Source organism: Apis cerana, linkage group LG8 (assembly GCF_029169275.1).
Source record: "Apis cerana isolate GH-2021 linkage group LG8, AcerK_1.0, whole genome shotgun sequence".
NCBI classification, from domain to species: domain Eukaryota; kingdom Metazoa; phylum Arthropoda; class Insecta; order Hymenoptera; family Apidae; genus Apis; species Apis cerana.
Genome location: NC_083859.1, coordinates 4,059,388 through 4,074,326, shown reverse-complemented (window position 1 = coordinate 4,074,326; position 14,939 = coordinate 4,059,388). Strand labels below are relative to the sequence as shown.

At 31.6% G+C, this 14,939-nt stretch overlaps 4 protein-coding genes across 8 annotated transcripts in view; 1 reads left to right on the top strand and 3 right to left on the bottom strand.

The window, feature by feature from the left end:
• Nucleotides 1-6,086, bottom strand: part of LOC107995287 (cyclic AMP response element-binding protein A) — a 37,654-nt gene extending 31,568 nt beyond the window's left edge. Inside the window, exons 1-2 of the mRNA XM_017052685.3 lie at nucleotides 5,647-6,086; nucleotides 520-740 (exon numbers count right to left, since the gene is read on the bottom strand). Of these exons, the coding sequence (XP_016908174.1) occupies nucleotides 520-585 (66 nt within the window). The 5' untranslated portion in view covers nucleotides 586-740; nucleotides 5,647-6,086. The remainder of the gene's footprint in view (nucleotides 1-519; nucleotides 741-5,646) is intronic.
• A 105-nt stretch (nucleotides 6,087-6,191) lies between these two features.
• The window catches only part of LOC107995285 (neutral ceramidase), a 99,422-nt gene continuing 90,674 nt past the window's right edge, over nucleotides 6,192-14,939 (top strand). The window contains exon 1 of the mRNA XM_062078171.1: nucleotides 6,192-6,476. The gene's annotated coding sequence lies outside the window, so the exon portion shown is untranslated. The remainder of the gene's footprint in view (nucleotides 6,477-14,939) is intronic.
• Nucleotides 6,907-12,586, bottom strand: LOC107995286 (uncharacterized). Of its 4 annotated transcripts, none has more exons than XM_017052682.3 (6): nucleotides 11,298-12,586; nucleotides 10,371-10,394; nucleotides 9,875-9,949; nucleotides 9,486-9,792; nucleotides 8,933-9,390; nucleotides 6,907-8,815 (listed from the first exon to the last, which is right to left on the bottom strand). In XM_017052682.3, the coding sequence occupies exons 2-6, from the start codon at nucleotides 10,380-10,382 to the stop codon at nucleotides 8,267-8,269; spliced, it is 1,401 nt and encodes a 466-aa protein (XP_016908171.1). In that variant the 5' UTR covers nucleotides 10,383-10,394; nucleotides 11,298-12,586; the 3' UTR covers nucleotides 6,907-8,266. The 4 variants fall into 4 exon arrangements, with proteins under 4 accessions (XP_016908171.1, XP_061934159.1, XP_061934161.1 ...); XM_062078175.1 differs by lacking the exon at nucleotides 11,298-12,586 and adding an exon at nucleotides 10,692-10,919; XM_062078177.1 differs by lacking the exons at nucleotides 10,371-10,394; nucleotides 11,298-12,586 and adding an exon at nucleotides 10,692-10,919.
• LOC107995284 (sushi, von Willebrand factor type A, EGF and pentraxin domain-containing protein 1) overlaps nucleotides 13,650-14,939 on the bottom strand; it is a 38,012-nt gene continuing 36,722 nt past the window's right edge. For both annotated transcript variants that reach the window (XM_062078168.1, XM_062078169.1), the window contains one exon: nucleotides 13,650-14,610. In XM_062078168.1, coding sequence (XP_061934152.1) covers nucleotides 14,579-14,610 — 32 coding nt within the window. In that variant the 3' untranslated portion in view covers nucleotides 13,650-14,578. The remainder of the gene's footprint in view (nucleotides 14,611-14,939) is intronic.

The following is a 14,939-nucleotide window of genomic DNA, read 5'->3' as shown; positions in this document are numbered from 1 at the left end:
GTTCAGAACGGGTTCAGAAAACGAGACGAAGGACGCCTCTCGATCTCTATTATTCCATCTCCAGGAACCACTGAGGCAAACTAATTATACGTTAACAAGCTTGGACAATGCAATATGTTCGCGGTAACAGGAAGTAGAAACGTGAAACACGCGTCTTGCCTATCCCCCCTCCCCCCTCTCTCTCTCCCCCTCCTCCGACCCCTCGTTGTTTCCTTTCGTTCACTCGCCTATCAAAAACGAACACTTTCTCGTAGTCACGTGAGAATAAAACACTCACGTGAGACTATTCGCCTCAGTCGTACTCTTTGTACGACGATATATCTATCGTATCTCAAAGAACGATAAAGAAAAGAAGGGAGAGGGAAGGTGAAAAATTTTTAGAAATAAGAAAAATTCATCGAAACGATTTCTTATCGTCACGAAAAGAACGGAGGCTATTTTCGCTTTGGTGTTAAATATACATAAAGCTTTGAAGGATAACGTTGAAAATAATGTAATAAATAGTAGAAAATAACTCACCGGTTCGGAGAGATAAGACTCCCACAATTCTCTAAGGTCGCTGCTTCCCACGTCGTAGAATTCCATGGTCCTAAGCTTGCTCGATCGTTCCTGGTTCCGTTCCTTTGCCAGTCAATGGATCGCCGTACAGTCTGCCCATCGAGGATAGGAAGAGTATAGGAAGAACGGGAACACGATTTCTCTTCTAGGACTCCATTGTCTTCCAAGGATACCGACGCTTTCTGAAGGCAAACGAACGATCAAACGTACAATGAGAATAAATATTTGATCACTTTTAAAATTTGTTTACTTTTAAAATTTAGTTTAGATCCAGGGGCAACACGTGTTCTTCCTTCGTTTATATTTTCGTTTAGAATTTCCTCGATACGTATATTGCGGTACTTGAAAGTTCACGTATCTTCTTAAGTGAAGTTAATTAAAGATCTTTCGTAAAAATATGCGTACAAACTTTGTGATATTTCAGATTTATATTCGTCGATGTATTCGTAGGATTTTTGGAAGATTAATTCTAATAGGGAAGATCGATCGGCTCGTTAATTAAGTAACAAGAAATTTAATATTGGATAATGGAGACAGATCGTATCTCACTTTATTTCTCCAAATTGTTTATAAGTTAATAAATAATCCTTGACCGATATTTTTGTATTTGTTTTGCCCTCTAGAATCAAGCTTCCAAAGATATCCTGTATATACAATAAGAAAATTAAAATTAACTTCTAAACCTTAAGGTTATTTCCTTATATGTACACATATATAGCTATAATTATTTACATTGCCATAAATTATATTTTACTTCAATCATCAAAAATAATCGAATTACCATTAATCCGTATATCTTGGAAAAATATTCGTATAATTAATTATCGATTCAGATACATACAACTTTTTTCCATAACTGACGTCTATTTGTTTTCCACATGATCGATCACGTTCTCGATTCCAATGTAGAAAAAATGTAGAAAACGTTAAGTTTCGTTAATGATTGTTCGAATTTTATTATTTCTTTTTTTCCCTCCCATTTTATCCTTTCTTTTCTTTTGTTCGATTATATGTGGGTTAATGACGATTAGGATCTTTTATTCCTGGATGTAAGATTTCAGAGATTTTGTAACACTTTAAGAGACCGGTCAGAGGAATTGAATAGATAATTGTATTGGTGTTTGTGTGTGGATAGTGGAACGTAGACGTTTGAATCGTAATGTGTTGTAAGCACGATTTGGCATTTAATACGTTCTGTTGTTCTAACATTGCAACACGACGCGACGACTGTATTACAGCTTGTTGCACGCTGTAACGAGATCAATGGACCTGTCTGCCTGTATGAGTTAAGCGTGTGTAGCGTTCTGACGGAAGGAGAATCGAACGCATTGCGAAATGAATTGTGACGCGTTGGGTCGAAGAACAATGGTGAATTTCATTCGTGGAAAAGAAATTTTATGCACGAAGAATTTTTAAAGAAGACACGTATAAAAGTCTTAATCGATTTTTAATTTTCGTTTCAGGTTAAATTAATCTGTAAATACTTCACAGTCGTTTATTTATGATTATTTATATTAAATCATTTGAGGTTTAGAAGAAAACATTTGATTGAAAGATATCGTAAATATCTTGAATACTTTTTTATTTATTATTCTGAAAATTGTTTGAAAATAATTTCTATTTTTGCAATCTTTCTTATGTTATTTGTAATGAAAAAAATTATTTCTCGAAGGATGGTAGAAAAAAAATTGACAATGATAAAATTTAATTTAAGAACCACTTATAGGTTAAATCTAAAAATATGGCGAATATTTGGTCCTTTTTTTTCGACGTGCATAGAATGAATTTTTTTTGTTATAATAAGTTTGGAGATAATCTGGAAGGTCGGATACAGCCCTACATTACAAATTCGTAATTGCAGCCGCTAACAGGGTTAAGTATCAAGTTAAATACGTCGTTGTTGCAAATAAAAGAAGCATGAGAACGGAACGAATTACGATCATCACTTTAGAGAGAACGAAATTTCTTAGAATTCCCATTCTAATATCTGTAATTTATATTTTATGTACATTAATTCACAAGATATCTAATCCTTTAATGTTTGTAGTTAAAATTGTAGTTAAAATTAATTTGAAATTTTTCTGTGAAAATTATTTAAGTTTGTTTACTTAAAACTACAGAACTTTGAGAATTTGATACCAATTAAAAATTGTAAACTACGTATTTTATTCTAACTTTCATCTTTTCTCGTTTAATTATTCTTCATTAAAAATGAAGATTGAACATGTATAATTAAATCTTATATCTTAAATAATTCTTCAATGATATCCTCCACTTTTCTAAAAAAAAAAAATGTATTTCACTTTTCATTTCATTCAATCGCGAGAGTTTGAGTGCAAAATATTTCGATAAAAATTTAAATCAATCATCGAGTATCAAAATTATGAAATTATAACGACATGAAAAAGAAAAAAAAAGAAAAACCTAAAAAAAAAAGTAAAAACAATCACATTTAGCACAATTATTTTTAATTTTAAAAGGGAGCAATACAATTATACGAAAAAGAAAATATTTCAAAAGAAGAAAATGAAATTTCCAAATAAAAAATGTTTCCTTTAACGCCTAATATTTGCTCGTAATATTTGCACAATTCTGGCAATTATCAACAGCTGCGGGTACATTAACAAAGTCTGTTATTCTTTCTGAACACGTTGTTGAATATATGTATATATAAAAAAAAATATACTATCGTTATATAATAGACATTTAAACAGAATATTTTCCTCGATTATTCGTTATTTTACCAAATTGTTGGACCAATGGATTAAATGTAATCATCTTTCTCATTCCTCAGTTAAAAAGAATTTCACGTGATTACAGATATAATCAGAAATCAGAATCGTTCTTCGTTGCTCTTCGTTGTGAAAATGAATCAGAAATTCGGACAGAAATCGCTTATTAAACAGGCATGTTGTGAACGTATCTTCGATCGATAGCAGGATCGAGATAACATTTTTTTTCTGGAACATGAGTGCGAAACACGATAGAAAACGATTTATCATTCGAATATCATGAAATAGCAAAGTATATGATGTTAAATTTTTATTTTTATTTTTACAGATGGTGGATTTTTAAAATTGAAATCTTTGTTTTTCTTCGAATTGATATGATTAAACTTGTGCAGAAATCTTTCAATCGTGCTATTAATCTTTTTGATGTTTTTCTAAAAAATATTGTATAATTAATTGAAATAATTGCAAAGAAAAATAGAAAATTTAACTTAATTCAATTTTGTTAGTAATTCTTTTTCTAATTTAAAATTTGTATATTTGTTATCTTTTCTAATTTCTAATTTATATCTAATTAAAATGATAACAAAATTCTAAGAACATTGTTATTAATTAATTTTATAATTTGGAATTTTATGTGATTTTAAGATTTCATTATCTTTAAATTTTGTTAACCGAAAATATTTTTGGCAATTTTTAAGAAAATTTAAACATGAAATAATTTATTACCTAATTCTTCAACGACTTACTATCATTTTACAAACAGATTTATTACTTTTTTCTCGAAGAATTTTACATTTACGTCATTATACAAATATAACATTGCATAAAAAAATCAAATTTTTATCATCAGTGTAATGTCTCATTCTCAGAAAAGGAAGAAACTTTCTTCAAAAATGCCTAAGCGATATGAATTAGGTAGTGCGTCTATCAGGAAACTTTTGATATCTTGTCAGTTAGATTACAAAAAATCTGTCCCCCAGAAAGTTAATTTTCGTCCTTGAGACAGTGTTTATATCCAAGTGGGCAACAAGTAAGCGATATGAAATTGATGCTCTATCAAACACGATCAATAAAGTATATAATGTAACTAAATTTTATTTATGAAATAAAAAATTATGTTATTATTCCTTATTTTAATAAATTGAATAGAAGTTAATAATTATTAGGAATTATTAAAAATTGTTAACAATATAATTATAATAATAATAATAAATAATAAATAATAATAAGATAAAAATAAATAATAAATAAGAAAAACGATAAAATATTATAGTATAAACGTATCAAATAATTTTTTATAATATCCTGGCTTAAAGGCGTATCCATATGCCTATATCTTTAAAATTGCTTTATACATAACCTTTCTATTACGATTAAAATAAAAAATTTGTTTCGAATAACTTTCCACAAATCGATAAAATTGTTATAAAGTTACAAATTATGATTAAAATTACAATTTGGAAAAAAAGTTAAGCAAATATATGTACATATGTTATGTGTAACTTTCAAGTCATACGGTTTTATAGCGTCTTAATTAACGTTTAATCGTGATTCGTTTGATACCCGCGATTGTTAAAATTTATATGTTATGACGAAACTGTCACGTTTCGTTTTACAATGTAGTAAAATATATTGAAATGTGTATGAGAGATTCGATATGTTCTTTGTATGCAAATACATGTGCAATATTTGAGATAACATTTTTAAAAAGCATCAACTAACATTTATCTATGCTAACGCGATGCTGGTCATATGAACCACCCTTTAATACGAGACAACATTTTTAAACTAAACAAAAGGCGCCTCTCCTACCCGCATTCGACTTCCACATAAAACAGCCGGTATCATCATTAACGCTTTTTCACATACCCATATTAAATGCCTGCATATCCACATGTGTCCTGTATTTCATCCATTATAATCGTCCAAGAAATACAAAAATTTTCTATAAAAGTCAATTTATATAAATTCTATTCAAGAAATATTGTGAATAGAACATAATTTCAGAAATAAATATCGAAGAGTTAAGTGAAGATAGGATTACAGATGGATAGGCGCGACAAGTGGTTGTCCATACTGACATACTGTTACGTATAAACAAATTTGATGAGAAAACAATATGGACGCGCGTTATTGCGAATTATTTCTACGCGAATCACGAATAGGGTCATCTCCTCACTCGTTAATATACCCATTCGATGCAATCGAAATGCACCAGATGGAACGAAGCACCGGCTCAATGTGACCGACTTGTGTTCAATGCACGCGCGTGCACGTGCACTTGATTGCAAGTAATATTTGCATCGCGATAAAAAACACATTAGGAAAGAATAAATTATACACGAGCCGTACTTACCGAAGAAGAAACGAAGAGGCGTGAATTGTCCTTGGTACGAGGAAAAATCACCCCGATAAAACGAATAAAATTACACAAATATCTTGAGCGTAACAGTAAAGCCACAGCACTGATCGAACGGAGCCCGCACTGTACCATACGACGCACTGTTAGCAACCGAGGCGCCAATGAACATGCAGGAAATCAGGACAGCGGGATCGATAGCCAACACCCGTGCACCTATGAACGTATTGGACCACCAATAGGGAAGATTTCGCGTTCGCGAAAGCAAACTCTCGATGTAAACTTGCGACAAATTTTCTGCCAGATACGGATAGCCTGACCTTCAATCGGTAAAGTGGACTTCCGTATAGGCAAAAGACGGAACGATATACGCGTGTTCACGTCCTCCGCGGAAATGTGCAACCGGTCGCACGTGCTGTCCGACCGAACCTTCTCTAGTCCCGTTGTTCGACCAATCAACATGGACCACCTGTTAGCAGCGTACTGAACTCTTGTGGAAACGGCGCATATAACGTTGCGCGCGCACCTGTTTCTTTTGGCGCTCTAGTAATAGCTAGCGGTTTGAATCGTAGGCAGCGTCAATTTATTCGCGTCGTAATAATGTTCGATAATAATATTCTGTGTACTGTAAATGAAAAAATGTGCTTTGAAATAACGTATTTAATAGTGAACATTTGTGTAAAGTATTATCTATTTGAAAAGTGGAAGATGAACAAAGATTTTTTTAAAAGTTTGCATTGGTGAAATAGTGGGTAATATGGGTCTTGACTTCTGCAAATCTACGATGGACTAAGAATGCTTTACTTCTATCCAGGAACTGCAGTACTGTGAGTTATTATTTTATCATTATATTTCTAAAGCTAATATATCTTGAGTATTATGATATATATGATAAAATATTGCAAGAAATAGAATGAAAAGTTTGCATGATAAATCTGAACATAAAAGCTTTAAAATTATTAAATTTTTTGATTACAATACTAAACAGTAGGTTGATATTGATATTATTCTATTTAAAATGTAATTAATAGCTAAAATTAAAGATATAAAAGTAGTCGTATTTATACTGATAGAAAATTCAATATGGATGCCAATACGAAATGTCACGATAATGGCGGGAACTTGGAAATATTCAAACATCGTACTGATTAATTTTAAAGTTAGTTTTGAATATTTATATGCAATTTTTAAATATTGTAATCCAATATTATTTATTTAAATAGTAATTATACCAAGTGTGTAACAAAAATAATATCGTTCAGAAGTTATGCAACATTTATTAACAAATTTGTTACACATTTAGAATTGTAATGTATACATATTTCATAATATAAATGATAGTATACATATTTTACATCTTAATATGTAACATGCAAACATAAAGTTCAATAAAAATGAAACAAGATATAAAAATATATATTTAGTGAAATTTACAATATTTTGTGTAAGATTGAAACGTACATTTGATAAAAGTAAAACGTATTTAGAATTACATTTCAATTGTTAGGAAATAATTCACTTATATTTTGAAGTATTTTGAAATAAAAGCAAAAGCAATATCATATTTACAAGAATATAATATTAAGATCTTCTATATCAGTAATATATCCTATAGAATAATTTCTAGATGCCAAAAGTATTATATTTTTTTTTGTTTTTACACAAATAAAAGAATTTGCAATATTTTCTATTCCGCAATCTGAAGCAATGATAAAACAACTTTGAGTGCTTGATTCGCATTGTATTGCTTAGTTATAGAACAACATTTTCACAATATTTTGATAAATGTACGTGAAGAAATCACTATAATATTAAGATTTGTTTGCAAACAGAATTCATAAGAATTACAGAATTTAGATAAATGCTCCTTTTGTTTATATTTATAACATGAGTGTCTACAAAAATAATTCTCTTCACTACGAGGTAGATTTTGAAGCATATTCTTTATTCGAAGATTAATTGTACATCATGCCACTATTGTGCCCATGCCAGTAGAAAAATTATATTTTTACCAAACATAATTTATCTTGTTCTGACCTCTATTTTTATCAGGTACAATACAAGGCTGAACAAAATATGATTATGTAATCTTTTTTTTTTTTTTTTTTTTTTTTTTTTTGATAAAAAGGATACCACTAAAAGTTATTCATTTTCTTCTATCTTTTTATCCCATTTTTTGCTTGTTGTCCACTATAATTATATGAACAGTATTCAAATTTCAATATAAGCATTATATATAAAATATAATTGTACATAAGATATCTTTGAAAAAAAAACAAACACAAACATTGTGTAACAAACATTTACATAGAATGTTAACATAATATATCTTTCCTGCGAATGATAATGATATATGTATATATCTATATATATGTATAATAGAATTCAATAATTTTTTTCAAACGATAAACAAAAATAAAAGAATTCATTCAATATAACAATTTGAAATCATTCCTCATATTAATAATCTTAGCAATCTTATATAGATGAAAATAATGCATGATTTTCTCTTCTTATATCACAAAACATATATGTATATTATTCAGAAAAGAAATGATAAAATTATCTTACGCGATTCCCAGCGCATAATGAATTTTTAAAACAAGAAACGCTTTTATTATAATTCTTTCTTCAAAGCAGACCTCAATAATGCACTGCGCATCGATGTAACGAGTTTTTCGAGTTCCTCGACCTTCATTTTCAATATTCTATTATCTCGTTCCAATTCGATCGCTTTTTTCGCCATTTCAGTCTCTTTCGCTTTCTTGTTCATTCGTGATTTTCTCGAAGCTTCGTTATTCTTCTCTCGCGACTCTCGATAATGCGAAGCAAACGTGCGATCGTCTGAATCGCTTTCGACGTAACGTTTTCTCACCGATCTCTCTCGTCGCGTTCGACTATAAGGTTTTTCTATTTTATTAGTAGCAGATATTCTCGTTCGTTCCGTTCTCCGCGTTGATACCACAGGCGTATCTGTAGAAGATGAAGTTACCGTTGATGCTGCTGTTCGAGTTTTCGTACATTGTGGGGTGAGAGTATCGTTATTTTCCGTTTTCACTTTTACGTTAGTTTTTGGAATAGTTTTGGATGATTTGGAGGATGACCATGGTTTCGATACTATTGAAGAATCTGTTGAAACGCTACCTTCCGGAGAATGCATTTCATCCTATAATATATAACGCAGTACATATTTTATTAATAATCATTTTTATATAATGATTCTTATGTAATAATTATATAAATCTTGAACTTGAATTATATAAATCTTAATTAGAAAACTTACATCGCAAAGATACGACAATAAATCAAACGTATCCGATCCAGTAGTCTCGACTGTTCGTAACACGTCCCACGTTTCACGTTGATTCTCAGTGGAATCGAAAGAAGACGGGCAAGCATCGTTCAAATCAATGTCCTCTATCTGATATCTGGATTGGAATGATGTACTAACATCTGTATCACTCTGTTTGCTCCACGAGCTTGTATTTACAGTAGTTGTTGATCCTTTAGATAACTTTAACCGCAAGTTAGATGTGTTTGATTCTGTTGAACTATTTTTTTTCTCATATTTACTAGTTACATTTGATGTAGATTGCAAATTTTGACAACTGTTATTCGAATGTTCAGCTGTCTTAGCAGTACTCATTTTCATGCTCCATTTATCTTCTTCTGCTACACTCATCAAATCTTTCAATACCCCCTCTTCTGAAGACAAAACGCTGTTACCCTCGTATTTCGTACCTGAAATGTTACAATTGCAAAAATCAAGGGAAAAAAATGTGTTTTTTCTATATAAATTTCTTCTTAATGATATTATTTGTAATATAAATATTTACCTGATAGTTTAAAAGTAGGTGATTCACCTGTATGAAAATCGCATTGACCCTGGAACGGGTCCATGCACCAATCGCTTAAATCCTGAAAGTTTTCCTCCCATGTGGAGGATGCTGTTTTCTCGTCTTCTTTTGTTGCATTGGTTTTTGTCTGTGGAAATATCCAGGGCTCGTTTAGCAATTCTGACTCCATGGTTGGGGTTAGCAAAGGAACTGTATCCATTTTTGTAGACTCTTCCTCCGGTGGCCACGATCTCACGCCACGAGAAGCAAATGACAGACGCGGCTGGCGATTGCATGGCTTTGATACCTAGAATTTCATTTCTTTAAAATTTTATCATCATATTTTAGTTTTTCAAAAGGTTTTTAGTAACATCTAGCCAAACACATACGTTAAACACGCCTCCTTTCTCAAATGAAATGTTGCTGGCCGTTGAGCGTTCGTAAATAGGAGGGATTTTGGATACCTATGAAAAGATTAATTTTTCTATGTTTATGATACGTTGAGGACTCCTAACTCTATTTGGTGGAAAGAATATTTTGAATTTTTATTTCGCTAAATAATTATCAAATAATCTATGAATAATCTTTATCTTTATGTAACAAAATTTATATTGTTTTAAATCATGTTTAAGTATTAAATAAACCAGGCAGTACATCCTAATATCAGCTTATAAACATGTAGATAAAAGATATCAACAATTCCATCTATAAAATTATAAACCAACAAAAAACTAATTTATCATGATAACGGAGTTAATGTATCTCGAAAGAGATAATATTACGTGTTAGGAAGATCATATCAAATATATTAAACACAATCTCAAGACTTAGTTATCTGTAAATTCAGCAAACAAAAAGTTTACTGAAAGTAGTTAGAGTCTTTACCAGGTATACCATGTTGAGGCAAATCTGTTGGTAAAAAAAATGAAATTTATATTATAACAAAACATATAAAACAAAATATAAAACGTATATATTATAATAATAAAAACAGTTAAAAAAAGGTATTCGATCAGTGTAACTCAACCTATATAAAAAATGTTAAAATACATATCTAGAAGTAAAGGAGGCGTAAAAAATATTGATGCTATCGTGTAACTACATGCCACACGCAATTAATAATTATATCTATATAAAACATGCACGATCTGTTTTTTTAAACTTTCAATGATTACTTATCGAATTGTGTACCAAACAATTATATACCGTTATCGAATAAAACAATAAGATTCGCGCAATATCGTTTCAAAGTATTCGATGATCATTGTGTTCAAACCGTGTCTTATCGTTGAACTGATCGCGGTCCACACAAACGCAATAACCACGTTTTATTATCGTGCCGCTTCTTTTTTTTTTTTATTTTTTGATACGCTTCTTATCGAACGACGATAGGCGGGACAGTCGTTGTCGAAACGTTCTTTTTACGTTGCTAACACTAACCTCGTTACGTAACACGCAGCATCAACGCATGTGACTGAATTTTGCAAACCGGCTCACGTTACGTATATATTCGTCTGTGTAACGTTGTGATGCACACCGAATTTGCGCAGAAAACGACGGCACAATCGAAATATATAATGAATCGGAACCTTCTGGAATAGTATATTTTGTACGATACTGCAGTATATAGTAGAATGCGGTCGCTAGGACGTCCGATCGATTCGTAGTGTTTGTTAGCTGCGGCGTAATTTCGCGTATTCCCACTTCGATAAACGATTAGAATTAACCCGATCTACGATTATATAATCCGGTTAGAATCGTAACGTATATGCGAGGTAGAGGACGAAAATTAACGTGAAAATATCCACTCACCCTCCTTGAAACAATCGGTGTTGCTGTACCTTCCACTTGGAACGCGAAAACTGTTTTATATATCGGCAAGTCCAATTTTCTCGCAGGATACGTTCTCAAATCCGTATACTCAAGGTTTTCGTACGCAATCAAAGCACTAGACCATCCGCACCGCCTCACTTCTGTGAACCTTCTCCGCGGAATGCAAGCTGGAACGTCGTGTAGTGCGGGATTAAACACGTCACTGTACCAAAGCGCTTCAGATTCCGCGCCTGGTTGAACGGTATACGTATGAAGCACATCACTGTTGTCCAATAAAAACTAACATGAGCACACTAGGGACCAATCGTTGCAAGAGAACGGTGCAGTGGGAAAAAGTTTGACACGTCATGAGGAGATTCGATATGGGGACTCCTCCAGTCGATAATCGTATTTTTCCACTTTTCGACACTCGTAAATCGATTTACGAGTGAAATTCCCATTGTTCCTTATTAAATGATTATTATACTGAGATGATTTATATGACAAGTTTAAATTTTTTCTAGGTTACTATATAAAACAAGGGAAAAGTCACTAAATGCTATGTTTAGTGACATATAGATGAGAGGAAGCATGATGTAAAAATGTAGCATTCGTTTCAAAGGCATTAAAATAATAATAGCGATACATATGTATATATATCATTATTATATAAACTGTATTTTCTGTGATGTGCGTTTTATTTTGGAATATACTAAATTAAAACGTGACAATGTTATCGTTGGAGTGAATCAGTTCCGCTGAGGAATTGAACATAAAGTGTTACTAGATGGAGTTAATGGTACGTGTTACGTATTCACGTGACTGAAATGGCATGACTCGATTACGAAAATGGGAAAATATTTGAAATTACGTAACACTTCAATTACGTATCTAATCATTATTTTATTTATTAATAATCTATTTTATCTTTTTTTTTTTACAACGATACATACAATTAGGTTATATTAAAAAATAAAAATTATATTTTCAATATATAGAGAACAAAGATAATAAAATGATGTAATATTTTAGAAATTAGCAACAGTGTTACGAAACATAGTTTATTCAATTTAAGAATTTTGCACTTTGAAACTTTCGCGCTAAATTTATAACGAGATATTCAGAATCGAAACAATGAACTATTATATCGATGAACCAACCAATTCGTCATTCTTCCTTCATCCTTCAACCCGCTAACCAAACTCAACCACAATTTTTTTAACAAAATAAAGCAAAATGTAACAAAATGTAACAATTTAATTCTAAATTAATCAATCAATCCGGAACCAATCATTCTACATAATAAATTAATCTTTGAAACAAGACAAACTCATAATGCATAAATCAGATTCTGCGGATTTTACAAACCAACTAGAGGTAATGATTATCGCAATTATAAAACAACGATAAAAAAAATAAGTGTTTTGATCCTTTCAGTCACTATTGGAACTGATGTTAAGAAATTCCGCCCAAGGTATATCGTATAATATGAATCATAAACGTGTTAATATCGTGATATCTTTATAAATAAATTTATTAATCGTGTTCCTTTACGATCTATCCAACGATAGAATCAAAAAATACGGAAAGAAAAGATATGAACACCGACGAATCAGATATCGAAAATACTGATAACGACAAAGATTATTCCGAATCGAGTGAAAACGAACAGAGTTCTGAAAACAAATACGGTTACAAGAATATTTTACGTTTTAAAAAATTTTACAAAGATCACACACATAACGACTTACAGGAAAGCAAGCATAAGAGTATCTGGGACGATTACGTGTTCAAGGATAAAATGTACAGAGTGATCCTTATAAAATCAGACAAAAGTAAAATGAAAACAAAAGACTCAAATTTAATTGAAAAAAATCAATTAATGAAACAAAAAATAGAAATAAAAAAAAAAGAAATATAATTCGTTTCTTCTTTTCTTTATATAAAGACAGATCTTTTTAAGGACAGATTTTAAATTAAAGATTTTTTTTTTTTATATATATTTATAGAGAATGTATGCACATAATGGAATATATACGAAACAATTAAAATTGTTGTTTTTAGAAAATGATACAAATCTAATCTCCGATTAGATTCTATTTCTTTAGTTGAAAGTACGAATTTGCATAAAATCTGCAACTTAGCGATTGGCACTGATAGATTATTTGAAATATGAGTCATCTTATAAACAAGTATCTCGAATAGAATTAATAGTAGTATGATTCAGAGTTCAGCAAATAAGAGGAAAATTTACAGAGAATTTTTTTTCTTTCCTTATTCAAATAATACCAGGGTGATAACAATTACAAGGTCGTGATAACAGTTGAAATAAAATTGATCTAGGAAAACAACTTGTTTTATCGTAATACATTTTATTAATAAAAAAAAAAAAAACAACCGTTTGTTAAAGTTTTTACAATACAAGTGAAAAAAAAAAACAGGTTGGTAGGCATGGTTCAATGTACATATTCGATAGTCGATCCGTTCTTACGATTCCATTCTCTTTCTCTTTTGATTTTTTTTTTTTTATTCCTTCTTTTTTCTCTCTCCCCTGAATCAATCCGCAGCCTACATGCAACATTTTATATTACAGCGGGTGTGATACACGATATATCTATAGTAACAAAATATAAATTCGCTTATGTATAAAAAGGAGAAATGGAATGGTGAGAGAAAGTGGTTTGGATGGGAGGATTTTGTATTAACATACATGAACACACTTCCACCTCTCGTACGCGTCACGTTGAATCATAAGGTGACAGGCAGAGAGATAGACAAAGATAAAAGAGAAAGAAAGAGAGACAGAGGATAAAAAGTCCTTAATTATAGGCTAGGTGGTATTATAAATTACAAAAAATTACAACCTCACGCATAATAGTCTTTTCTCGTCGCGAACATTCCGGCTCACGATCTCGTTGATCGATGTTGTGCGGGTGCCGAAACAACGATCCTACCTGATCCTGGATCGTCGTTCCAGGACCTCGATCGTCTCTCGATCAACGTAAAGGGGGAAAAAAAAAGGGAAAACGTCACACATACGCATACACGTTGACACGAGTAGACGCACAGTTTTCGAGAGGACTCGTGAATTCGATTCGGTTCACGAATCATCCTCGAACGCCATACAACGTGGTTGCACAATCTTCGTTTGGAAGTAAAATAAATAAATCGGTCTCTCGTCGATGAGACGACATTCCCTATGCTCTGGGTAACGGGGACGATAATTTCTCTTCTCGTCTTTCGTATCCTACGGCTGTAGAATGTTGATCGCTCGATCGCCGTCACTGGCCCTCGCTGTCGCTGTCGCTTTTGTCTGTAAATAATATTTTCATCGGGGAATAATTATTATTTCTATCTATATTTCCGCTAACTATATTCGTAATTAAATATTTTTTGAAAAATTTTTTGAAAAATATTGGAAACACATGGAATATTTTAGGATCGTTTCGTCTTCTTCTTTTTTTTCTATTAACGTTTTGGCGATCTCTATAAAGGTTCACGACCCACAGATTGGGAATCCCGGTTTTGGAGGGAGAGCGGGTCGGAGAATGCGTGGAATTTTTTCTGTAGTCATTTCTATTAATACGACGCGGCAGATGACGAATTCAACGATTATTTATTACAACTTGACCTTTGCATATA

Bases quoted from the DNA above. Each gene is read 5' to 3' on its own strand.
- LOC107995286 (XM_017052682.3), bottom strand. The intron at 9,793-9,874 runs GTATGTGTTTGG...ATGAAATTCTAG, and splicing joins AGAAAGGAGGCGTGTTTAAC to GTATCAAAGCCATGCAATCG. The intron at 9,391-9,485 runs GTAAATATTTAT...GTAACATTTCAG, and splicing joins ACCTACTTTTAAACTATCAG to GTACGAAATACGAGGGTAAC.